Source organism: Petaurus breviceps, unplaced genomic scaffold, assembly GCF_028583685.1.
Source record: "Petaurus breviceps papuanus isolate PSGF00001 unplaced genomic scaffold, PetGlider_PUasm1.0 90386, whole genome shotgun sequence".
Classification (NCBI taxonomy): domain Eukaryota; kingdom Metazoa; phylum Chordata; class Mammalia; order Diprotodontia; family Petauridae; genus Petaurus; species Petaurus breviceps.
Genome location: NW_027187236.1, coordinates 320546 through 345259, shown reverse-complemented (window position 1 = coordinate 345259; position 24714 = coordinate 320546). Strand labels below are relative to the sequence as shown.

The 24714-nt window shown below is 45.8% G+C and overlaps 1 protein-coding gene across 1 annotated transcript; it reads right to left on the bottom strand.

The window, feature by feature from the left end:
* Positions 1-5608: 5608 nt before the first annotated feature.
* On the bottom strand, positions 5609-24300 carry L1CAM (L1 cell adhesion molecule). The gene is made up of 16 exons (XM_069108452.1): positions 24051-24300; positions 23742-23898; positions 23381-23505; positions 23102-23203; positions 20958-21155; positions 20530-20600; positions 14433-14652; positions 14131-14243; positions 13664-13868; positions 13461-13583; positions 12863-13036; positions 12448-12567; positions 10200-10361; positions 9370-9504; positions 8420-8492; positions 5609-7196 (listed from the first exon to the last, which is right to left on the bottom strand). The coding sequence occupies exons 1-16, from the start codon at positions 24283-24285 to the stop codon at positions 6962-6964; spliced, it is 2448 nt and encodes an 815-aa protein (XP_068964553.1). The 5' UTR covers positions 24286-24300; the 3' UTR covers positions 5609-6961.
* Positions 24301-24714: the final 414 nt, after the last annotated feature.

Here is a 24714-nt window from a genome sequence, read left to right as displayed (position 1 = left end):
CTGAGTGTCTGAGCCCAGGATTCGATCTCCAGGTCGTCCCAACACTGGAGCTGGTGCTCTTACTCGCTGAGCCACCTGGCCGCCCCAACTTTTTTGAATTCTTAATACTTATTTCTTATGGTGTAATGATCCTCATCACATTTATGTACCACAATTTACCCAGCTCTTCCCCAGTTGATGAGTATCAAGTTTGCTTCCAATCTTTTGTTACCATCCAAAACACTGTGATGACTTGTTTGGTGTATATGGGACCTTTCTATCTTTGGACTTCTTTGGAGTACTTTCCTTGCAGTGGGTCAAAAAGTAAGAACATTAGGGGCGGCCAGGTAGCACAGTGAGTAAGAACGCCGGCCCCAGCGTCAGGAGACCTGGGATCGGTTCCGGACTCAGACACTTAACACCCACCCAGAAACACCTGGCCGTGTAACCTTGAGCAAGTTACTTAACATTTTCTTTAAGTATAGTTCCATATTGCTTTCCAGCATGGTGGGACTGATTAGCAACTGAGCCAATGGTCGATGCATCTTTATTGGACAGGCATCCCTAACACATGAGCCTGCTTGGACCTTCTCAATCCTTGGGAAGCTGTTAATGGATTATGACCATACATTTCAGTGGTTCCGAAAATCTCAAAGAAGCACTGACTAAGGCGGAAAAACTCTTCCTTAATGTGACTAATTCTCATCTGGGGCATAGGAGAAAGATCTGAACATGGAATGAGGGGACCTGGATCCAAATCCTACCTTCTACACTTCCTAGCTGTGTGACCCTGGGCATGCCACTTTACATCTCTGAACCTCAGTCCTTTACTCTCTAAAATGAAAACAGTTAACGCTACCTACCCACTGGAGTTAAGGAAGGGCTTTGTAAGTCCTAATGGGCTATAGTAATTGGAGTGATTGGTATTCTCTTGAGAATGACAGGCATGCAGATCCACTGGATTCCAGAATCAATAATCTTGTGCTCTCTTTGTCCACTCTTGTCCAATAGATGGTCTAACATCCCACTGAATTAATGGGACCTTGCTCTATGGTCTACCCATTTTCTTCCTAACAGGTCATATCCAGTACATATGCTAACTCTGATCATCTTTGAAATACCTGGGGTGTCTCAAAGTTAAAGGCAAAACAAATTTAGGTAAAAAAGAAAAATAGGGAACTACATTATGTGTCACCAATATCATACAATGGGTTTAGACCATTTAAAATAACTAGACGGTATAAAATACCTGAGAGTATACCTGTCAAAAACAGACACAGGAACTACATGAAAATAAACATAAGACACTTTTTACACAAATAAAGTCAGATTTAAATAATTGGAGTAATGTTCATTGTTCATAAGTAGGTAAAGCCAATATAATGAAAAATGGAGATTTTACCGAATTAATTTATTTATTCAATGACGTGCCAATTAAATTACTAAAAACATATTTTATTGAGTTAGAAAAAAATAATAGCAAAGTTCATTTGGAAGAACAAAAGGCCAGGAATTTCAAAGAAACTTGGGGGAAATGATGTAAAGGAAGGAGATTCAGCAGTATCAGACATTAAACTACTTTATACAGCAAGAGGATTGTTGAAGTACAAAATGGATAATTTTATTATTTTAAATTAAAAACTTCTTGTATAAATAAAACCAATGTAGCCAAGAATATAATTAATAAAGAAAATTGAGAAGAAACTTTCATACACAATTTCTCAGACAGGATGTGATTGAGTTGAAATATTGCTGTGGTATAGGAAATGATGAGCTGATAGATTTAGAAAAACTTGGAAAGACTTGGACCTATGAAGGAAGATGCTATCCACCTCCAGAGAAAGAACTGACAAGTAGAAGTATGCATAATACAGTTTTTTATATATGTATATGCATGTGTGTTTATAGATATCTATGTTTGTGTATATATATATATATGTATGTATGTATAATCTGCATTTAATTATAGCCTTCTTTCGGGCAGAGGGGGGGAATTGGGGGAGAGTGGGAGGGAGAAAAAAATGTAAAAGTATGCAGCAGAGAACAAAAGAATACCTAAAAGGAAGCAAAGTTGGACAGCTTAGAAAAGAATGCGTAGTATTTATTATATAGGTTTTCTTGAAATTGAAATTTATTGTTTTATATTGAATCCTCTCTTATGCTCGGCTGTGTACATGGAAATGTTCTTTTTTTCTTTTCTCATTTTATATTTAAGTTTAAAATGAATAAAAAAAATTTACAAAAAAATACCTAGGGTGTAGGATTGGGGGGAAGGCAAGGAAAAGAGACATAGGGGAGGTTGGGGGTCAGGAAGAGGGATGTCATTTAGTCTCTCTCAACCTCATCTTTCATATCAACAAAACGGAGGTAGTCTTCCCTGCAGCACTGTATCCACAGGGTTGTTGCAAGAATAAAAAGAGATTGTGGGCATAAAGCACTTCGTAAATTATAAAGTGCCATATAAATATCTGTTGTAATTGTTTTGATAAATGGGTACTTTGATGTGTTTCCTTGGAGAACGAACTCTAACTTAATCAATAGGTAATCAGTAGGTATAACCTACCTTTAGACCTGGAGTATTTATATAAAACTCTTCTCATTGACAGAAAAAAACGATGACTTAACACATGAGAGATTTGGACAGGAGGAGCATTCTTCCTTCCTGTTTTGAGAAAAGTCAACCTTGGTTCCAGATTCTCTTCAGGAAGAGATTCATGAAATGAGGGAATTGAGTGAACCACACTGACTCCCTCTTGTGACTCAATTCTGGATCCAGCTCTGTTTCCTTTTTATGTGTTGTCTAATTTCTGTCCTGTGAGAAAACTTTATTGCACTGTTTGAACCTCGCCCTGCATGTCTAGGAAGTTGAATCACCTTTACCCGTTGCTTAGAGACCCTTAACTAAGGACTTCGATTATATTTTTTGTTGTTGTTGTTTCGTTTTGTTTTTTGCTTTTTTTTTTTTGGAGGGCAATTGGGGTTAAGTGACTTGCCTAAGGTCACACGGCTAGTTTTGTGTTAAGTGTCTGAGGTCAGATTTGAACTCAGGTCCTCCTGACTCCAGGGCCGGTGCTCTATTCACTGCACCACCTAACTATCCCTAGACCTTGATTACGTTGACCAGAAACATAGTCAGATTCAAAGATTGATGTAAGGAGTTTTCTCACAATTATACATCTCAAGCAGTTCATATATCTTACCTGAAAACTGGCCTCATATACTGGGTCAATCAGTTACTATTTCATTGTTCCTTTGGGAACACCTTTTTTTCTGATTTCAGGTATTTGTACCCTGATTTCAGGGACCACTCCCTCCCAGTTTAGAAATCCCCTAATCTTTCCTTCAATTAGAAATCAGTTTACCTAATCTTGTATCCTGGTTTATATCTTGTTTGCTTTTCTTGTATAAAAATCTGTCTGCCCCTGCACTGGGAGTCCAATACAAATCTGAGAAGGCCTGTTCCCAATTTGTTATGTAATTGACATGCATTTCTTAATAAGTTGATATGCTTGGAAGCTTGAACCTTTGTTTCCTGATTTCTCCCCCCCCTCCCACAGAAAAACGAGAACAAGCTTTGGGAAGCAGCAGATATGTAAGGGAAAGATGCCTCTTCAACATGCCGCTGATTTCCAGTTTTTCTCCCTAGAGATTTTGAGGAGTTTACCTTGGGTGAGATCAAGACCTCTCTCTCTCTGTCTCAGTTGAATTGAGGTATCCCACTCCCAGGGGGAGAACTCATTCACTCTCTGTCTCGTATATTCTAATTTGTATAACTTCTCTTATTTCTGTTTGCTATCTGACTGGATAAATAAGTTTACTTGCTATTCACTATATATAATGGTCTTTTGTGTAACTAGCATTTGGTAGAATGGTAGAACCAAGTCTTTGCATATTAGCTTGGGGTTCTCCTTGAAGGATTAGCAACTAGGAAAGTGTCTTAAACATAAGGGGGGAAAACCATTCCCCTACACTAGCAATATTTAATAGAGAAAGACAGATATGTTTCTACATACACCCTATAGAGGAATATTTGGGCATGGAACCAACAAAAGTGCCAGTCCACTCAGGAGGCTTAGGGAGGCTTTAAAATCAGGTCAGGTTAGGCTTAGGATATAATGAGGTAACAGGGCTGACTGCGTGTTCAGGATGCTTGTGGTGACCTATGAGTATGTGTGTTATTAGAAGGGGCCTGAACATGAATAGATAGGCTTCATTCTGAATCTCTGCTAGGCCAGTACCACAAAGGTAGACGGAACCCTGGGGTACTTGGAGAACAAGGCATCATCCATAGCTAAGGATGTTGTCGTTCCATCCTTTATTTTTGAAGAGGATCAATGACATCACAATGTGATGGAAGATGTCTTGACTTGTAAGTGAAGTGGGTTTAATGAGACAGAGTTGCACAAAGTTGTCAGCCTCACTGTCTTCCAGGGTCACTGAAGTCCAGTGGCAGGACAAAAGTCAAGGATGCAGTTGGTGACCTTGGGGTTTTCCACGTCTAAGTTCTAAGCACTCCACAGTACCTGCTTCAGTCACCTTCATGGCCATTGGAGGGAAGTCTTCACATGCTTAGGGCAGACATCCCCCCTATGTCACCGATGTGTCTGAGGCCTGTTACCCTCACCCTGGTTTAGCCCATCTGCCAAGATGGTTCTATTGGGGTGTGGCTGCTGAGCATGCTATAGCTTCTTGGAGCCACAGGAGAGATGTGGGTGCAAAGTGGACACTAAAGGTGGATGGACAGCCCTGAAAAGGGGCTCGGCAGCACTCCCACTAGAGGGACTAGTCCTCCCTGAGCACCCCACATACCTCATCAGGTCTCCATTTCTGTGAGGCAATGCCCATTCAGGGATTAAGGCTAGGTAAGAATCAATCTGGGAGGGGAAGACCCTCAGAGACTAGAATCTGCTGGCAAACCCCCCAGAAAGCAGAACTCCTGCCCCCTTGAAGTACCCACCACACACTGGTGAGGAAGTTTTTCCTTATTTTCATTTTCATCAATATTCACCTTATTCCAATGGGAATCACCCCTATTATTCCTGGTTCTACCTTCTGGGGACAAACAGAACAAATTGAGCCCCCTCCTCCACAGGCTTGCACTTTATGGAATGATTAGGGAAAGGGGCACACAGAAGTCACCCCAGTTAGTGATGGGATGGTGAGATGAGTGCCTGGAGACAGCTTTTGGAGAAGAGTGACTTTGGGATGGCAATATTGGAGAACCAACAGCCAAAGGGAGATTGCTCTGGTGTCTTATTTGCAAATGACCTCCTTCTCCAGGAAACTGAGGCTCTGCAGGACATTCCTTATGACCTGCATAAGAGTTGGCCAGGGGTGTTGGGAAGATGAAGATACAGGTGCTCATACACCTACTGCTCAAGTTCCAAGCTTCTGAAAACAACCCCCACCAGGCCTGGGTTATAGCCAAGATCTCAGCTCCTGTATGCAGTTCATCTGGGAGAAAGACACCTAAGGAGAAGCTAGCCCAGCCCTCTCACTTTACAGAGGAGGAAACTGAGGCTGAGAGAGGGAATGGGAGCAGCCCAAAGTCCCACTCCCCTCCCTGACCTTCTCCAGTTCCCTGGCCCACCATGGAAAACTTACTTGAAGAACAGCCAAAGTTGTCAATGTCATTTCCAGGTTTTTATTTGCCTGTTATAATTCTGTCATATATGTACATATATATATAAAAAAGAGGGCATTGGAGTTTGTCAACAGACCAAGTGGACGTGTACAGACAGAGGCTGCCACAGCGCTGACGGAGGGGTGACAGTGTCCACTTCCCCCCCCTCTCCTTTTCATTTTTTGTACTTTTTTTCTTTTCTTGGGATGGGCTTATCAAAGCTAATCGCTATGGAAACCTGGCAACCACCTAGACTCAGACATGGGCCTACACACTAGCAGTGGGGGGAGGTGGGGGGGGGAGAAAGAGGCTACAAACTTTCCAAAGTCACAAGGTATTTACACTGAGAAAGGATGCACTGGTTGGGGGGTGGGGGTGAGGGGAAACCAGGGGGAGGGTGACAGACTAGGGGAGAGCTTGTGTCTGTGTATTCTGTGTCCCAACCCAAGAGACTGGGGAATGGAGAGGGATATGGGCAGGGCACCGGGTCCTGGGGAGGCAGGAGGGAGTCAGACGCTTGATGGGCGACTGACAGAGGCCACTCGGCTTCTTGTCCAGTGTGTATGTGTAACAAAGGCAGCTTGTGTATGAGATGCACCTGGAAGCAGTGTGAAGGGGACCTGGGGGGAGTGAGGAAGGCATGGAGGAGGATGGAGGGGTTCGGGGACCTGGTGTGTGGGGGGGGGACTTGGTTCTCTTGAGCCATGTGAGTGGTGGAGATGGGCCCAGCAATAGATCTGATTCCCTTCCCCAGCCCTGGCCCGTCTGCAGAGGGGGAAAGCAACTGATGGAGCAAAGAGAAAGGAACTGGGGGTGGGGGCATTCCAGCTATCCAGTGGCACACCCTTCCTGGCCTAGGAGGCAAGGCAGGGAATGAGGATTTAGCCCCAGTCCTAAAGAGGCTTGCTTTGTGCAGCCCCCAGATCAGCCTGGCAGGCTTCCCCCCAAACCACTCCCCAGACCTTCCAGAGGGTGAGGGTCACAGGGGCTGGGAGACACTGCTTGGGGTTTACCCTTCATACCCTCCCAAACTGTCACCACTGTGAGAAAAGAGCTAGAAGGGGCTTTGGGTAGGGCCAGCTGTGGTAACTTTACATCTAGGGGTCAGTCCCTGGGTTGGGGCAAACCTGGGTGGAGGGATGGGGAAGGGGAGTGAACTGTATTTTTGGCAATTATATGGGGAAGGGGTGAGGAGAAGGGGAGCCCCCAAATCCATGTAGCCCACCCACCTAGGGACAGAGGAGTAGGGGCAGGGGGCTCCTGCTGGAGTGGCATGGAGGAAACCCCTCTGTTAGGAGGGGGAGGGAAGCAGGCTTGGTAGGAGGGGGTGTTCCCCTCCCCCTCTGGGCCACTGCTGGACTACTCCAGGGTCACAGCAGTGGGGTTGATGGGGGAAGTGGCCCCAGAGCTGTCATTGCCCCCAGCAGCCTCCTTCTCCTTCTTGCCGCTGTACTGGCCGATGAAGGAGCCATCTTCGTTGAACTGAACATCCACGCTGCCGCCATAGTCGGCCAGGCTGTCATCACTGCCTAGGGGCTTGATGTCACCATTTAAGGACGGCTGGCTGCTCCCAAAGCCTTTCTCTTCGTTGTCGCTGAAGAGAGAAGGGAGGCTTGGGTGTATTGGAGGGAAAGGGAGACCCCACCTGCACCGCGTCTGGCTTTCCCCTCTCAAAGCGAGCGCGTGCAAAGCCCAGCATGTGCAAGGAGCCTTCCCAGCTCACGGGGAGGGGAAGCATGCGCGTTAGCGGAGTTTGGAGAGACCGATAGATTCATCGGATGATTCCGCAGTCAGGTCCATAGGTAGGACGTGAGTTTGGGAAACCCGAGAAATGCGAATGTGTGTCTCTGTATGTGTCTCTGTGGGGGCGGGGGGAATAGATACTGGTTCACAGCCACAGTATAATGAGATATATATGTAATAGAATAATGCATATAATAATATGATGTCCATCATGGTTTGCCAAGGTCAGTGATACCCAAAGAAAGTATGTCTAGGCTGATTCATAGGACCACAGATTTAGAGCTGGAAGGGGCCTTACAAGTCATTTAGTCCAACCTCCTGGTTTTACAGATGAGTAAACTGGATAAGTGGCAAAGCCAGGATTTGAACTCAGAGCCTCCCACTCCAACTTTCAAGGTACCACAGGTGCACTGGGAGGCACTTTTGACTCTCACTAGCTCTTCCCTATCCCCTCACCCAGGCATCTGGAACATCCCATAATTAGGGGGAAGAGGGGCAGCCCAGCTCTAAGACAGGAGAGCAGAACTATGACATGCAGACCCCAAAGCTCAGTTCAGGGGACAAGAGGTAGGAATGGAGCAGGAAATGGGGGTAGGAAGATTGGGGTCACGCTTTTCCTGAGACTAGGAGCCATGGAGGGAGATAGGGAGAGGAGGGACCAAGAAAGGATACAAAAGCAAGGAAATTGCTCGGGGGACAGGTCTGGGGTGGAGACAGTTACCTATATTTAAGGATAGAGAAGCTGGTGTGGACAGGGGAGAATAAGAGAAAAGTGTCAGGGAATGGGGGTATAGGGCAGTGCCCTTCACCCCTAGAAGGAAAATACCACCCCCAGCAGTGCTGATTAGCCTGCTTCTCTGACCCTGGCCTGTACCCAGCCCCCCTCCCTGCTGCCTTACCTCTCCAGGGACCTGAAGGACCCAAGCAGCAAAGAAGAGAGAGAAAAACATGGGATCAGGTAGGCTCCTGCACCCCTCTTGAGGCCCACCCAACAGCAACCTGAACCAGCCCGCTAGCCGTCCAAGGACAAGTTGGACACCAGCATGCCCCACAACTCGCCCACCCCACTCTTACCTGTACTCGCCAAACGTCTCATCTTTCATTGGCCTGGCCTCAGAATCCACCTGTGTGTCTTCTTTATCCTTGACTGTGGGCACAGGAAAAGGTGGCTTCTACTGCCTTCTCTCCTACTCTCCATCTCCACCTCCAGAAACCTGTTCCAACCCTCCAGACAAAGCTCAAAGACCCCCCCCCCCCAGAAATCCTCCCCTGAGCACCCACAGCCTTGTGGGAAGTGTAACAATCCCAGGGCAGAGCTGATCCCGCCTGTGGTTGGAATCAGAGTCTACCAAGAACTGGCATTTTTCTTTTTTTTTTTTGGAGGGCAATTGGGGTTAAGTGACTTGCCTAAGGTCACACAGTTTTTGTTTGTTAAGTGTTTGAGGCCAGATTTGAATTCAGGTCCTCCTGACTCCAGGGCTGGTGCTCTATTCACTGCACCACCTAGCTGCCCCAAGAGCTGGCATTTTTCTAGCTCATTAAAAACACCATCTCATTTAACCGTCATAATAATGCAAGGCAGGTGCTCTTCATGGAGGCAATGGGCTATGTTCCTCATCTTTGAACCTACCTGCCCCTTGCCCTCTACACACAAACACACACACACACACACACACACACATACAAATATACAAACATATGCACATACAAATACACACACACACAGAGTCCATTACTGGGTCCTGGAGGTACTCCGAAAGCATTTGGTGAATGAGTCAGAAAAAATCCCCTGTCACTTCGTTCACAGTATCTCTACATGTGGCCATCTCTGCCCCCGCCTGCCTCACTTTGGCTTCCCTGGCCCCACCCCTTCCCCCAGTACATGGGGGCCAGTATCCCCAAGCCCTAAGTGACCTTCCAGGCATGGGCATGTGTGTTTGCCCATGTGTGGGTATGTGTGCATCAGTACATGTCCATATGTATCCATGTGGGGGGGGGGAAAGACAGTTCGCAGATCTCCTTACCTGAGTATTTGCCACCCTTGCTGCGTTTGATAAAGCAAAGGATGAGAAGGATGAGGAGGAGAAGGATCATGGCGCTTATGAAGACAATAAACCAGCTCCTGGTGGCAAAGTTCCCGGGTGACAGCTTCACTCGATCTGAGGGGGGAGGGACAGAGATGTAGAACCCAGCCCCAAAGCCAGGAAACAAACAAACAGAACCTATGTCTGAGAACCTCTACGGACTGTTATGTTGAGTGAATACCCTAAAGCACATGGCCATGAGGAACTCAGAGGAATACCCTGCCCAGCACATGGGGAAGAGTTCGAGTTCTGAAGGAAAGGGCAAAGGCTTCCCTTCCCCACCCCCCAGCAAGACAGGGCTAAGGAACTGTCCCTAGTTTCCAGGCCCTCACACAGAGCCCAATCCCCCTGATTGGTACACACTTAGAATGAGCTTGGTTCAGAAACCAGGAGGTTTCCAGGTCCAATTAATCCTTTAACCAATATTTTATAAAGGAAGATGGTGTTCTAGACAGTGTAGGAGGACACTCCACTCTGAGGCAGGGAAGGTCTGCACTGAGGCATCCACAGCCTCTTGCTCAGATGTCCTGAAAATGGGTATGTGTTTGTATCATGCATTGTGAGCCCAAGTGAGCATTCAGCTAGTGACAAGGGTTAAGGCTCGGTCTAGGACCACGGCATGTGGCCAGGGTCAGGGCTCACTCTAGGACCAGAGTCAAGACTCAGTCAATGGATCAGGGCTTGGTCTGTAATCATACACTTCAACCCCATCAGCATCACCTTATATTGTACCAAAGGACCCAGGTGCAGTTCTGGGCTTGAGGACCCACCTATGCCACCGGTTTTCACCTCCATCTCCCTGAAAAGCACCATCTCATCTGTGTAGTTATAGGCAAAGAAGTAGACTATGTAATGAGTGCCAGGCTGGAGGTTCTCCTGAACGTAGAATTTCTGACTATAATTGACATGCTGGGGCATCAGATTCTTCTTATCTTTGGGCAAAGGGGGAGAGAGGGAGAGGGAGAAGGAGGAGAGAGAGACAGAGACAGAGAGACAGAGAGACAGAGAGAGAGAAGACAGCAGGTAAATATCCCCAAAGGTATAATAACTTCAGATATTTGGTCCTGCCACCCCCACAAACCATCAAAACATCCCCAAAGTCCCTTCAACAAACCAGGCAGTAATTGAACGACTCAAGCCAGGAAGTAGAACAAGAGAAATCGAAGTGTCAGTCAAGCCTGAGACCCGCTAACAGAGTTCCCTGACTGGATGAGAAGAGGAAACTAATAATGACGATAACAGGACTAATAATCGATCGCCCTCATTTGACATACGTTCTCACCTGACCCTCAGAACAAGTAGGACACTTGAAAAATACTCAGAAGCAGGACAAAGTAAAAAAACACGCCATGATGACAAGTACAAACAGAAACAGCTTGACAAGACTGCCGAACTCAGATCAATAGGAATGATCGATTTCCATTCCCAAGATATGGCAATGATGAGCCATGCCTTGCTCCCTTTGGCAGAGAAGTGGGGGTCTATGGGTGAGGAATGGAGCATATTCTATAAACAGAAGTCTCTGTGTCAGTTGGTACTGTTCAACTATTTTTCTTTATTTCAAAAAAGAATTCTGGGGCAGAGGGATGTACATTGGGGAGTGAAAGGGGTATAAAAATCAGACATATTGATGGAATGGGTGGAACGCAATGATACTTCTAACTGAAAGACTATTCTTTAATTCTTCCCCTGCTTATGTCAGGTCATCATAGCTGCTTGACAACCTTGAGGGAATGAGAAGTCATCAATAACCACTAAAAGCCCCAGATCGCACCCAATCATCCAAATCAGTTACTCACACTAGCAGGGAAACTGTCATAGATTCCAATTAGATCCAAAGTTGGAAGGGACCTCAGAGACCAGCTATTACAACACCCTTATTTAACAGGTGGGGAAACTGAGGCCCAGGGATGGGAAGTGACTTACTTAAGTCACACAGTTAAGAGACCAAATTTGAACGGTGGTCCCCGGACTCCAAATCTATCTGTTATGTCATGCTTGTTCACACTTTCCAGAGCTGAGGTGCCGTGACACCTCATATCAATAATGATGATGATGATGGAAGATGAAAGAAGAGGCATTTCTTTCATACTCTAAGGTTTACAGGGCGATTTATGCACATTCTCAATTTGAGTTTCAGCACAAATCTATTTTACAGATGAGGAGCCTGAAACTCAGGAAAGGTGAGGAACTTGTCCAAGGTCTCATAGCTCTGATCTCAACGGTGAGGGAAAAACAAAAATGACTGTGTAAATGCCACCACCGAGAAATGTTTTCACTCCATTTTGTATTTCTTTTCACTATATTGTAACCATCCCAATAAAGGGGATTTGCTCAGCATACAATTAAATGAGCAAATGACAGGCAGCCTGGTTATAATGCCTAGAGAATCAGTCTCAGAGTCCACAGTCCTGGTTCCAGCCCCACCTCTGACCCAAAGATGCCAGTGCTGACCTGAACTAGTGGATGGACTTCCCTCCACAAGGAATCCCCTTATCCTGATCAGTCATGATTCCCTACCCAGGTCCAGACCCTGCTCTCCCCACCAAAGGCCCTAAATGCAATTTCACCTTTATACTTTTTACATGAATAAACTAAAAACCAAGGAGGGGGGAAGCCTTTTCAGTGCCTGTGAAAGGGACAGCTGGGGAGCAGGGCCATGGAGGGTGACCAGTGCAGGTGGTGGCCAGTGAAGCAGGGGTCAGCAAGGGGAACAGGAGCTGTGGAGGTTATAAAGGCAGGGCTGGCTGAATGCCCGTGCCCTGGGGGCAGGAGGGACAAATTGTACTTTGGAGAACTCTTCCCTGCCCCTCCTCCACCTCCTCTTCCTTCTCTCTCTCTCTCTCTCTCTCTCTCTCTCTCTCTCTCTCTGTCTCTCTCTCTCTCTCTCTCTCTCTCTCTCTCTCTCTCTCTCTCTGTGTCTCTCTCTGCCTCTGTTCCTCTGTTTTTTACACACACACACACACTGGCATTCATACTAGCACACACACCCCTGAAGTACCTTGAGCCAGTCCTCACCTCCTAAGGCTTTGAACCATATCTGGAACGTGACATCATGTTGTCCCTCCTCTGGGTACCAATAAATAGTGCTTGCATTCTCACTGGTCACAGCTGAGATGTTGCCAAAAGTTGGGATCCCTGTGGAATGGCCAGGAGGAGAGAAGAACTATTGTGGGAGAGTAAGGGGACAGTATCCCTAATCTCTTCCCATCCTTTCACTTCTAACATCCTTCCCCCCTTGGGCATCTACAACTTTGGCCCCCTCATCACCATAGGCATCCCATTGACCTCTAGGAATCAGGGCTTCCTGGTCCACTTAGGACAGAGAAGATGGAGGTCTACCTCATTCTGCCTGAACAGGTAGTGGGTGGCAGGCAGGCCTCTCTTTTCCTTTCCTCCCCACCCCTTCCCTCCCTCTGCCCCAGGCTCCCACCTGATTTGAGGATGGTACTTCCCTCCTGGGTGATCACTTCGCCAGGGCCCACTTTGGTGGTGGCTCGAAGCTGGAAGTGGTACAAAGCCTGGGGGTCGAGGCCACTCAGGTTGAGCGTCAGGATTGTGGGAGGTAGAAACTGGGTCACTATGTCTTCCTCTTCTGCCACCTTAACTATAGGGATGGTCCAAAGTCTGTACCAAACTGGCACCACTGTTCCCCCCTCCAAGATTACCTCCTCCCATGATGGCCATCTCATACCATGAATGCTGAAAGTAGGCACCTCTCCACCCCCCAGGTGGGCACAAGGGGTAAGCCTCTCACAATCAGTCATGCTGGATATGTCCAAGAGATTCTTCTTTCATTATTAGGGCCATAATTGGCATGGAGCAAACTGGGTCTCACCCTAGGGTGCCAGTATTTGGAGGACTTCCTCCTATTAGTGGATGCTGTCCCCAAACCTCCCCTTCAGGGTCTCCAGAAGTGCAACTGCCCCACTCACACAGAACCTGCTTCTACCTCCCCTCCACCCTTCAAAATCTGCCCAGGCACAGTTTTAGCTAACAGTCTGGGCCAGAAGGGTACAAAGAGGACTTACTGGGCTTGTACAGAAGCTGATAGCCTTTGAGTTCCCCATTTGGGTTGAGAGGGGGTTTCCATGACAGCTGCAGGGCTGTGTCTGACAGGCGGCGCAGACGCAGAGACTGTGGGCGGTCCGGTACTGCAGAGTGTGATGGAAGACAAGTCAGAATCGAGTAAGAACCCAGGGAGCACGGAGGGTTGGAATGGACAAGGGCTCACCTCCCTCTTCAGTATGGAACTGCATAGTCTCGCTGGGGGGCCCCAGGCCACGACCGTTAAACACCTGCACCTGCACACCATAGACACTGTAGGGCCGCAGGTCTGGGAGGACAGCTTCTGTGGCACTGGAGGGCCTGTCGATGAACATTTTGGGGGTATGTCTCTTGCTCCTGCTCCAGCGGCTATTAACCCACCAGTATGTCACCTGAGGGAAAGCAAATGGTAGAGTGGGTGGGTGCTTCTTCCTGGATCTCAGGCCTTCTTCCCAATGGTGTAGACTTGGGAATGTACTTTAGAGAATCTCAGAAGGGGAACACTCTGGGGGCAAGGGGGCTCAGCTGGGCCAACCTCCTTTCCCTTTTCCAACATCCCTTACTGTCTCTTCCCTGGCCCCTCTTCAGCAGGCCTCCTCACATCCCACTCCCCTCCAGCTCCCCATACCCAATTATCTTCTTTGGACTCCTTACCCTATATCCACGAAGATGCCCTCTGACCTCATTCAGATCCACAGGCCCCCATTTGATTCTCACTGTGGTTGCATTCAATAGCTCAATAGCTACCGTAGGGATGGCCTGGGGAACTGGACACAAACCCATAGACCCAAGTTGGGGTGTGCCCATCTCCTCTCACTGCCACTGACCCCAGCACTAGAGAAGAGTAAGCTAACATTCTCTCTTCCAGCATACAACCAATTTTCTTACCCATACACCCACAGACTCCTAGCTTTATCTTATACCCACTCACCCTCTTCCATGGGCCAGGTACTCACCATCCTCACCAGAGTAGCCAATGACAATTTGGGGGTCAGGTCCCTTCCCCACTTCATTGACTGCCTGGACCTTGATATCATAGGGCACAAAGGTGGGTGTGTTGGATACCACAAATTTGGAGGCTCTCACCATAGCCTCCTGCCATTCTGACTCATGTTTTTGACGCCACTGCACTCGATACTTCAATTCGGGCCCATTCCAATCCATCCATTTTAGGGGCTGTAGGGAATGAGTGAGTGAGGAAGAAGGGTGAGTGGGATGCAGGAGAAAATACCTTTAACCAAAAACATGAACAAATGATTCTCAAAAGAAAAACTGCAAAATATTCACAACCACATGCAAGAATGTTCTGAATCACTAATAATAAGAGAAATGCACGTCAAAATAACCCCAAGGCATCACCTCACACCCTGCAGATTGGCAAAGACAACCCAAAAATGTCAACAGTCAACCTTGGATAGGTCATGGAATGATAAGCAAACTAATACATTGTTGGTGGAACTGTGAAAGGGTACTACCATTTTGGAAAGTTATCTGGAATTATGCAAATAAAGTGATTAAAATGTCTCCTTTGAACCAGAGACTCCACCACTGGGCTCATACCCTAAGGAAGCTATAGATTAGAAGAAAGTCCCCATATACACCAAAATATTTACAGCCTCACTTTTTGTTGTAGCAAAGAATTGGAAATAAAATAAATGCCCATGGATTGGGGAATAGCTAAACAAATATGTGGTATGTGAATGTAATGGAACATTACTGTGCTGTAAGAAATTATGTGTCTAATGAATACAGAGAAGCATGGAAAGAACTACATGAACTGATAAAGAGCCAAGAAAATGAATATTAAAAAATCATAAAGATCAAACAGGATTCCAGTGAAAACATATGAGAAGTGGGAGATTCACATGGGTTACACATTGCACGTTTCACACTTTTTCAATGTTTCTATAAGTTGTGCTAATTGTTTTTCCTCTTTAAAAAATACTATTTATGGTGGCTAGGTGGCACAGTGAACAGAGCACCAGCCCTGAAGTCAGGAGGACCTGAGTTCAAATTTGGCCTCAGACATATAACACTTATTAGCTGTGTGACCTTGGGCAAGTCACTTAACACCAACTGCCCTTCAAAAAGAAACAAAAGAGTGTCACTGATCCTTCATGGGGCGGCTAGGTGGCGCAGTGAGTAGAGTGTCGGCCCTGGAGTCAGGAGGACCTGAGTTCGGATCTGGCCTCAGACACTTAACACACACACACACACAAAACCTAGCTGTGTGACCTTGGACAAGTTACTTAACCCCAATTGCCCTCCAAAAAGCAAAAAAAAAATTACTATTTGTTATATGGGATGGCTCTCTGAGAGAGGTAAGGGGAGGGATACTGACTATGATGATGTTAGAAATGTAAAACATAAATAAGGAACTTATTTTTAAAAAAAAGAAAATATATTTGACTTCTATGGGGGCATTAACCCCCCACACACACTCTACAGCTATGGACCCATATAATAAAACTCAAAATCTCTGAACTCTGCTTTCTGTTTTAAAATCTCCAGAACTTGTTACTCTGTCCACAACCTGACAGAATAATAATAATATCTAGCACTTTACAGTGTGTGTGTGTGTGTGTGTGTGTGTGTGTGTGTGTAAAATCTCATTTGAAAAAGCATAAGCTTAGAAAAAAAAGACTCCATTTTTTTCTTTGTATCCCCAACATTTAGTGCAGTGCTTGACATGTGGTAGGTGCTTAATAAATGCTTGTTGACTGACATAATTCTTAGATCCTGGCACTTTACCCCCATTTAATAATCCTCAGACCATGCATAATGAAAATGCAAGGGTGGGATGTATAATAGAAACTGCCCCCATTTGATGCTGGTGCTTTGACTGAGTGAAAGCATTTTTTTTAATTGAATCAGTCAGAACTGAGTATGAATAGGGCCTGTATACCTTCTTGAAGCAATCAAAGCCATTGTATGAGACTGAATCACCTACACCACCACCCCCTTCCCCCACCCCAATACTTTCTTAAAAGGGAAAAGCTTTCCCAGAATCAGGGAAGAAGAGATTCTGAGCTTCTGAATTCCAGAGGTTGGAGCAACCATGGGACAAAGGGAGAACTAGGCTGTGGCAGAGAAGGGAAATAACAAGGCTCTGTGGGCAATTGTGGACAGGAAGATCCAGATAAAGGAAAGAAGTCCCAAGAAAAAGATCAGATCTTTCCCCAACTTCTCCTCCTAATGCCTGCCTATCCACAGACATTATGCCAGGGGTGGGGAACTTGCGGCCTCGAGGCCACATGTGGCCCTCTGAGTCCTCAAGTGCAGCCCTTTGGCAGAATTGGATTCTGTAGGTTCCCCACCCTTGCACTATGCAGTAACGTTCTGTTACCCAAATGTTTCTAGTAAACTTATTTGTACATCAGTCACAAAGAGACTAGGGATTACCTAGAGATAAATATAAATGTAAGGTTAGGCAGAGAATGCAACTTATGCATAGGTGTTGAGAATTTTTCCCAACTGGGGGCTTAGAGTGACTGAACTCAGAACTTTTCAACTAAAGGAAACTCCCTAAAGCTAACAAGAAAGAAACCAAGTGGCCCTCAGATTGCCCCCTAGGCTTCAAATGAGTTAATTACTGTCACTGGATGTTTCCAGTCTGTCAGCCATCTGCTCCCTGCGCCAGTCATCCACAGACAACTAAAGTAACTAGTGTTAGCTCAATAGAGCAAGGTTCCCATATGCTGCTGCCATGCTGTCTGGTGGAAGTCCCCAACTTCCAGCTGCAAACTGCCATCTGTTTGCATTCCAGCTTGGGCATTACATAAAGTTTCCTTCATTCTTCAGATGTTACGCCAGTCTCAGTGCCACATGACCTTCTAAATAGGGTATCTGCATCCACATTTTTCTTCCTTGGCTAGTAGTAGATGCTGAACTCATAGTCAGAGTCATGTCAAGTCAACAAGTATTTACTGAGCAGGTACTATGTTAAGTGCTGGGATTCTTTGGATCTGGTCAAGTCAGAAGTGCTTCTGCCTTCTCTAGGTCAGTGTTCACAGCTTTTGAGATGTTACCCATGTGGGGCTCTACAAAACTGGCACTTAGAAGTGGAAAGTTTTAAGGCATTTTCCTCTAGTTGATCTAACATTTTCATCAGCCTTTTTCTTCATGTTCTTCCAAGATCTTCCCAAAGAAAATAATTTCATCAAGGTATAGCAGTACTTGCAGGTTGTCCTTGCTTCCAACTGCTTTCTCCATCAGTCTTTGGAAAGTTGCATGTGTCCCTGAGATCATTCTGGCCATGCATGCAAACTGATAAAAGGTGACAGGGAAGATGGAAGCCATCTTCTTCTGGTAGTAAGCACTACACAGATCTGATACAGAAAATCACTGGCTGTGTAATAGGCATCTTGAATTCTTGGCATAGTCTATCAACCACCTTAGGGTTTTTTGTTCAAGGTGTGGTAGTCAGAACATAGATGTATCTTTCCATTGTTCTTTGGTACTACTAGTGTGGGTGATGCATATGGGCTACTGGATTCTGTAATGATATAATTCAGGTTCTTGAAATGTTCTCTAAGATAATTTATCCTCATACAAGGGAAGTTTTATAGATCTTTTCTGCAATGGTCAGGAGTCAGTGAATTGAATCTTCCAACTCTTCCTTAGGTCCATTCTACATCACACTCATAAAAATACATTTGCCTTCTTGCTAAACTTCTATCTTAACTACTCCTTCCCCTCTTCTGGTCCCAGAGGGTCTTCAAAATCAGAATTCTCGACATCTACTTTGGAAGTTAGTACAATATATCCCAGGCATGGATACTTTTTGTCTCTCAGTCATCCACGGCTAAAAGCATCACGAGGCTATATGGATACTTCCTTCCAATGTTTCTCATAGAATGATTGGAACCTGACAGTCACTTGTGCTCTGCTGTCTAGGACAAAAGTACAGTTGATATTCTCAGTTTTTACAGTCACCTCTATATGAAGTCTAATGAGTACTGGTGAGGAAAATCCATTAGGAATGGATGACTTCTGCTATGGCTGACATTGCATCTATAATAGTGTCGTAGCCATAGTTATTTCTTACTCCATGGCCATAGACCTCAAGAAAAGTCCCAAAGTCACCAAGAGCATTCCAGATCTGAGACACAGACACTGCCATATATGATTGGGCAAGAACACCAAGTCTATGAGAGATGTGATCCAGAGGTATATGGGTTTGCCTCTTAAGAGAGGAGGACCATGGAATTGTTCAAGGTCTCCAAGGATAAGAGAGCTCTTAAGTTCATCAAAAAAAAAAAGGATGGGAACTCACATTCCCATACAGGTCAAGAAGAGAGAAGAGCTCAGTGACATCTTGGCTGCCATGAGGAAGGTGGCTGTCAAAATGGACTAACCTGGACCTTTCCTCCATTTTCTACCTACTCAATAAAGATTTGACAAATTAAAAAAAAAAAAAAAGAATGGATGACAAGGTCAGGGATATTTTTTTCGGGCTCAGAGTGAGTTCCTTCCCTAGCTCCATCTCTACTTTTGTCCTTTCCAAATAAACCCTGGGAAATAAAATGATCTGAAATATGTTGGTGGCAGGAGTTTTATAACTCCAGGATACAAACCGCTAGGGTAAGGACTTCTTATTGGACAAGATCTGCTGGGAAAACAGAAGCTCTCAATAGAAATTAGGTTTAGATCAATATTTTACACCACAGGGGTCAAACACAAAGCCCATAACACTCCCAAGCACAGTCAAACCAAATTAAAATGTCATATTGAAAAAGAAACAAAAATCCATTAAAGCATAGATAATATTAATCTGTGGTTTTCTAAGTCAATCTTTAGTCTTCAGTTTAATGGCCCCCATTTTGACTGGAGTTTGAGCCCACTGCTCTGTTCACACTACAACATGCTCCAAATGTATAATTCACTTAAATATAAAAGGTGAAATAGAAAGATACAGGAGAATAGAAGGAGGCATCTTCTAAATCTATGGATAGAGGAAAACAACCAGACAGATAATTATGACGTGGCTTTTTTTGGTATAGAACGGTGATTTCATTTTGTTTCAGTGAGGAAACTCCCTCTATTAATGTAGACCATTTGCAACTGTTCTGTAACTTAGTCTTAGAGAATCATCTTGGGGACTGAGAGGTCAAGTGACTTTTTTAGGTCTCTGGCTAGTATGTGCCAGAGACAGGACTCAAGCCCACATCTCCTGACTCTGTGGTTGGCCCTCTATTTACTGTTACACTGACTTTTGGAGGTAAAAAAAAGTAAGATCATTTTCATTATTTTAAATTTAAAAGCTTTGACTCAAACAAAATCAATGCAGCTAAAACAAGAATGGAGTTTTTTATTGGAGAGAAAACATTTACTGTGAATGTATCCGCCAAAATTGATACAACCACATAAGAGCAAGAGTCATTCCTCTAATACGTTGAAGGATATGAACAGCCAGATTTCTGAAAGAAGAAATGCAAGCTATTAATAACTACATGAAAGAATACTCCTAATCATTAAATAATAAGAAGAATGAAAATTAAATCAATTCGGGACTTCCACTTGCACCCATCAGATTGACAAAAATAAATTATAGTATCCTTTTCCCTTGTAAATAAACCCTAGGAAATGCATTGGCCTTAGCATGTGCTGGTGGCAGAAGCAAGAGAAGAAAGAGGGAGTAATTACTAGATCTGGGCATCAAGAAGAAAGAAAGGTCATTAGGGAACAGATGATAAAGATTTTAGAACACAAAGAACTAAAGCAAACTCAGAGATCACAAAGGTCAAGAGGATTCAATGCTGTAAGTCAAGGGTTAGAGATCACTGAGGTTTAGAAGACTATAATAGAACACACTTTGGCCAAGGATACTGTCCCTATATCAGTTCCTATATCAGTTGCCTTAGACTTCTGGGAAATTGACTCACCCAGCAAGGCCCAGGGCCAAACCCTTTTGGGCACCAACATTTCATTCCATTAACCTTTGAGACTGCCTCCCTCTCCAACTGCATTAAAAACCCTGGATGGCCTCTCTCCAGCTGTACTAAATTCTGGATGACATTGGGAAAAAGGGCCTTCTACCCAAGCCTCACTCACCTTCCAAGAAATGACCATGTTGTTGGTCTCATTCCCTTCCCCCTTGACATCTGTAGGGTTCTTCTCTGGAACTGAAACATAATATCTTCATTTGTTAATGCCCCACCCCACCTCTGCTCCTTGACAGAGGAAAGAAAGTGGGAGTGGAGGGAATGGAAGGGAGGACAGGTCCCACTTCTAACATCTAAGGCACTAGATGACCTGGCCAGGACTTAGGCCCAGTTCTGCCACTTACTAACTGGGTGGCTTTGAGCAAGTTCTTTCCCCTTTCAAGTTCAAGACCCGTTGCCCCACCTGAAAAATGAAGGAGTTAACTGGATGATGTCTAAGGGCCCTCCCAGCTCTGACATTCCACCATTCTTTTATTCCTTTGTCTGTGGGCACCCCCCCCCCCGCCACTGGCCTCCCTCCTCCACACCTCAGTTTACCTGATTTGGGGGTGACAAAAGGTTCTGAGTCAGGACTTGGCTCGCTAGCACCATACTTGTTGTTGGCTATGACACGAAAGTTGTAGTGGATGAAGGGAGACAGCTTGAGCCTGGTTGAAGTCTCGTTCCCAGGCACTGTGGCCAGTGGGTACCAGGTTCCAGGCTCCATGGTCTGATCCTCAAACTCAATGTTGTACTCTGCCAGGGAGCAAAACAATAGCCAATCAATGAATGCTTCCAGCTTTGACCTAGACTCCACTGGGAGGAGGAGGGCCTGGGCCCTCTACTGACTGGGAGCTCCCAGGATGGCTGGAGAGGCAGCAAGCCTCATCCATACCCAACACTCAGAGACCAAGACAACACTCTATGTGACTGAGGGGAGATCAGGGCACAGGCTTTAAGGCTTTAGGGGTTCAGAGGAGAAAGGTGAAGGAAAGTGGCCCTTGAGCTGGGTCTTGGAAGGTAAGTAGACTCTAGAAAGGTAGACAGGAGGGAGGACAGCTTTTCAGGCAGGAGCAAAATATGTACATCCAAGGGAAAGTCAAGAATCCAGCCTGGGTAGAATGGCAGTGACTCCAATGGAACCAGAGTTAGGCAAAAATCATCCCAATAATAGCTTGCTTTTACATCGATTTTCTCATTTGAGTCTCATAACTCTACAAGCTTAGGTGTTATTATCATTCCCACTTTACAGATGGGACACTGGAGCTCAGAGTTCTAAAATGACTTGCCTAGGGTCACACAGCTTAAGATAAAGCTGAAGATGTTGCAAAATTACAAAAATTCGGTAGGATTCCAAAGAGGAGGTATAAGAGGACACTCTTGACCCACCCCTCTGTGGAGGTGGGAGATCATAGGTGTTTGACATTGCACATTTTTCACTTTTCCCAATGTATTGATTGGTTGTGCTGATTTTTTTTCCTCATCTGTTTTTCTTTCTTTTTTCTCAAAAAAATACCATTTGTTATATTGGCTAGGTCTTTGGGGGTGGGGGAAAAGGGGTACTGGGGAAAATTACAATGATGTAAAACATAAAAGATATTTGTGTATAAATATATACATATATAAATGAAAATATATTTAAAACAAAAGAAGAAGACTGAAGTGAGAGGTTAGGGCCAGGTTGGGGAGGCCTGACATAATCACCACCACAGACTGTGGGTCTTTGGGTGCTGGGATGGCCAGGGTACCATTGGCACTGGAGAAAGCCAAAGCTCTTGGGTTTGGGTTTTATCCTAAGCACAGGAGAGAACCATTGCAGCTTGGTGAGCAGGAACAGAAAAAGTGTGCAGAAGGAAGATGGTTATGGAAGCTTCATGGAAGAGGGAAGAGACTGGAGGCGAGGAGAGCAGTGAGGAGGTGATTACAGAAGTCCAGGAAAGAGGTGATAAGGGGCTGAACCAATTTTGGGAGTCATGAGAATAGAGAAGGGATAAAATCGAGAAATGTAGATGAAGACAAGAAGTAGATGATAAAGCTTTTCTCTCAGATCTTTCTCTCTCCCATCTCTCTTCCAGTTCTGCCCTCTGACCTATACAGGTCATAGCCAGGAAGAAATAACACCTGTGCCAAGATATCTGTGCCCATGCTCAACTGCTTGGCCCACTCAAAGTTGTCTCTGGCTGATGATATCTAGGCATAGTAGAATTGGATTCTACCTTCCCCTCCGCTGTCACCCTAGGCCCCTCTCTCTTTAATTGCTGCCCTCTCTATTGTGACCCTACAGCAGAGGTGGGGAACCTGCAGCCTCAAGACCACATGTGGCCCTCTAGGTCCTCAAGTGCAGCCCTTTGACCGAATCCAAACTTCACGGAACAAAGGGCCACACTTGAGGACGTAGAGGGGATCTGTTCTGTGAAGTTTGGATTTAGTCAGAGGGCCATCCTTGAGGACCTAGAGGGCCACATGTAGCCTCTAGGCTGCAAGCTCCCCACCCCTGCCCTCTATCCTTTGATTTGTACCATACAGCATGTCTTTTCCATCACAGCCTAGCTCTTCTTCATGTTACCTGTGGATGAGACCAGGCTGGGCATTCCTGCAGGGTAGGCCTGAGCCCCTTGGTGTTTTATGAAATCTTAAGTGTTTGAAGGAAGCGGGGCAGGATGGGCTGGAGCTAATACAGCAAGATAGATGTCCGAGCTTACTCTCAATGGGTGAGTTATGTTCCTCCGCTGGGCTCCAAGACAGCTGGACATGAAAATCCTTCTGTTTATACAGCTCTAGCTGGCCCACACGCCCAGGGCTCCCTGTAAATGGAAGATGGGCATGTGAATCCAGGGGCTAGGAGGGGTACTCTCAGTGCTCTGAGGGGCCCAGAACAACCACCTCGCCCCATCTCTCCCTTCACGGTCCCTTAGCACCATCTACCTACATGGACAAACGGTGGCTCCATACCCACCCTGCCTTCTGATTCTAGGACTTACCCACCACCAGTAATGTAGCCTTTTCCTCTACTGAGTCCAAGGAAGTCTTGGCCACACAACTATAGTTTCCCTGGTCAGTATAGTCCAAGTTTTTAATGGTCAACTCATCTTCCTTTACAATGTACCTGGTACAAGAGAGAGCACAAATTATCTGCTGCCCAATGGGAGCCCTGGGTCTGATGAGGTGACCACAGACCCTTCCCCTCTTCACCAGGCTGCCCTTCCCTTCCTTGCCATCTTGGCTCCCTGCTTCAAGGCAGGGGCCCCCTGTGTTTTCCAATCCTCCCTCCTCTCCCCAGGGCCTAAAGCAGGTCCTGACACTACAAAGTGAGCCCAGGCCCCAGGAACTCCCTCAGCTTACTTGTCACCCTCAGAGATGTCCTTGATGTTTTGTTCATTCCAGTACCAATCTATTTGGATTTCCAGGGAGGGGTCAAAGGACACGTGACACAGAAATTCCACATTTGAGCCTTTCTTGACAATCTGGTTCTGGGGACCCTTCCTGATCCGAGTGGCCTCTGGGAGAAAGAGTGTTAGTATTACCCTGGTCCCATATGGGCAGCCCTGGCCCCTCTCCTTGAGGGCAACTCCAGTCAGAGAGGAAAGACTGCCTTAGCTGGAAGAGATTAGGGCCCAAAGGCTTGAAGGTGGGTGGGAAAGGGGTGCTGACCTTTGACCTGAAGATGAGCCTGGATAGAAACCCTGTTCTGATCATTGTCAGCCTGACAAAAATAGGATCCCGTGTCATTAGTCTGAAGGTCTCGGATTGCCAGAGTCCCATTGGTATAGGGGACAAAACGTTCATCCTGCAGGACAGTGGTCTGATCCCGGTTTAGCCTAAGGGTGGAAAGAGGTGGGAGTGGGGAGAGACAAAGGCAGAAAGAGCTCAGTCTCCTTACTTTCATTGCTGAGGGCCCCCAATGCACCAAGCTGATCAGTCCTGACCCTGGGTAGCATTCAAGAGTCTGAACCATTAAAACGGATGCCTTTGTCCTAGCTCCACAGGGACATGCTTTCTGTTAAGCATTAATGGAGGTCCCTCTCTAGATAACAATATAAATTCTCACAGTTAGGTACACATGGCCTTAATCTAACAGAGGGACTCTGATGGGTCATTCATACTACTGACCTTGGGCCAGACACTCTGGGCCTCAACCTCTTCAAATGTTACATTAGGGCTACATACCTTCTTCTCTGCCTGGACTTGTGGTTTTTTCCTCAAAAGGGGACTTGAACTGTATATATCTCTTAGCTTCCCATTCTAACATCCTCCTATGGTTCTATGAGCTCTCCCCCTCTGAGTGTCCCAAAAGGAAGAGTAAGGAATCTCACCA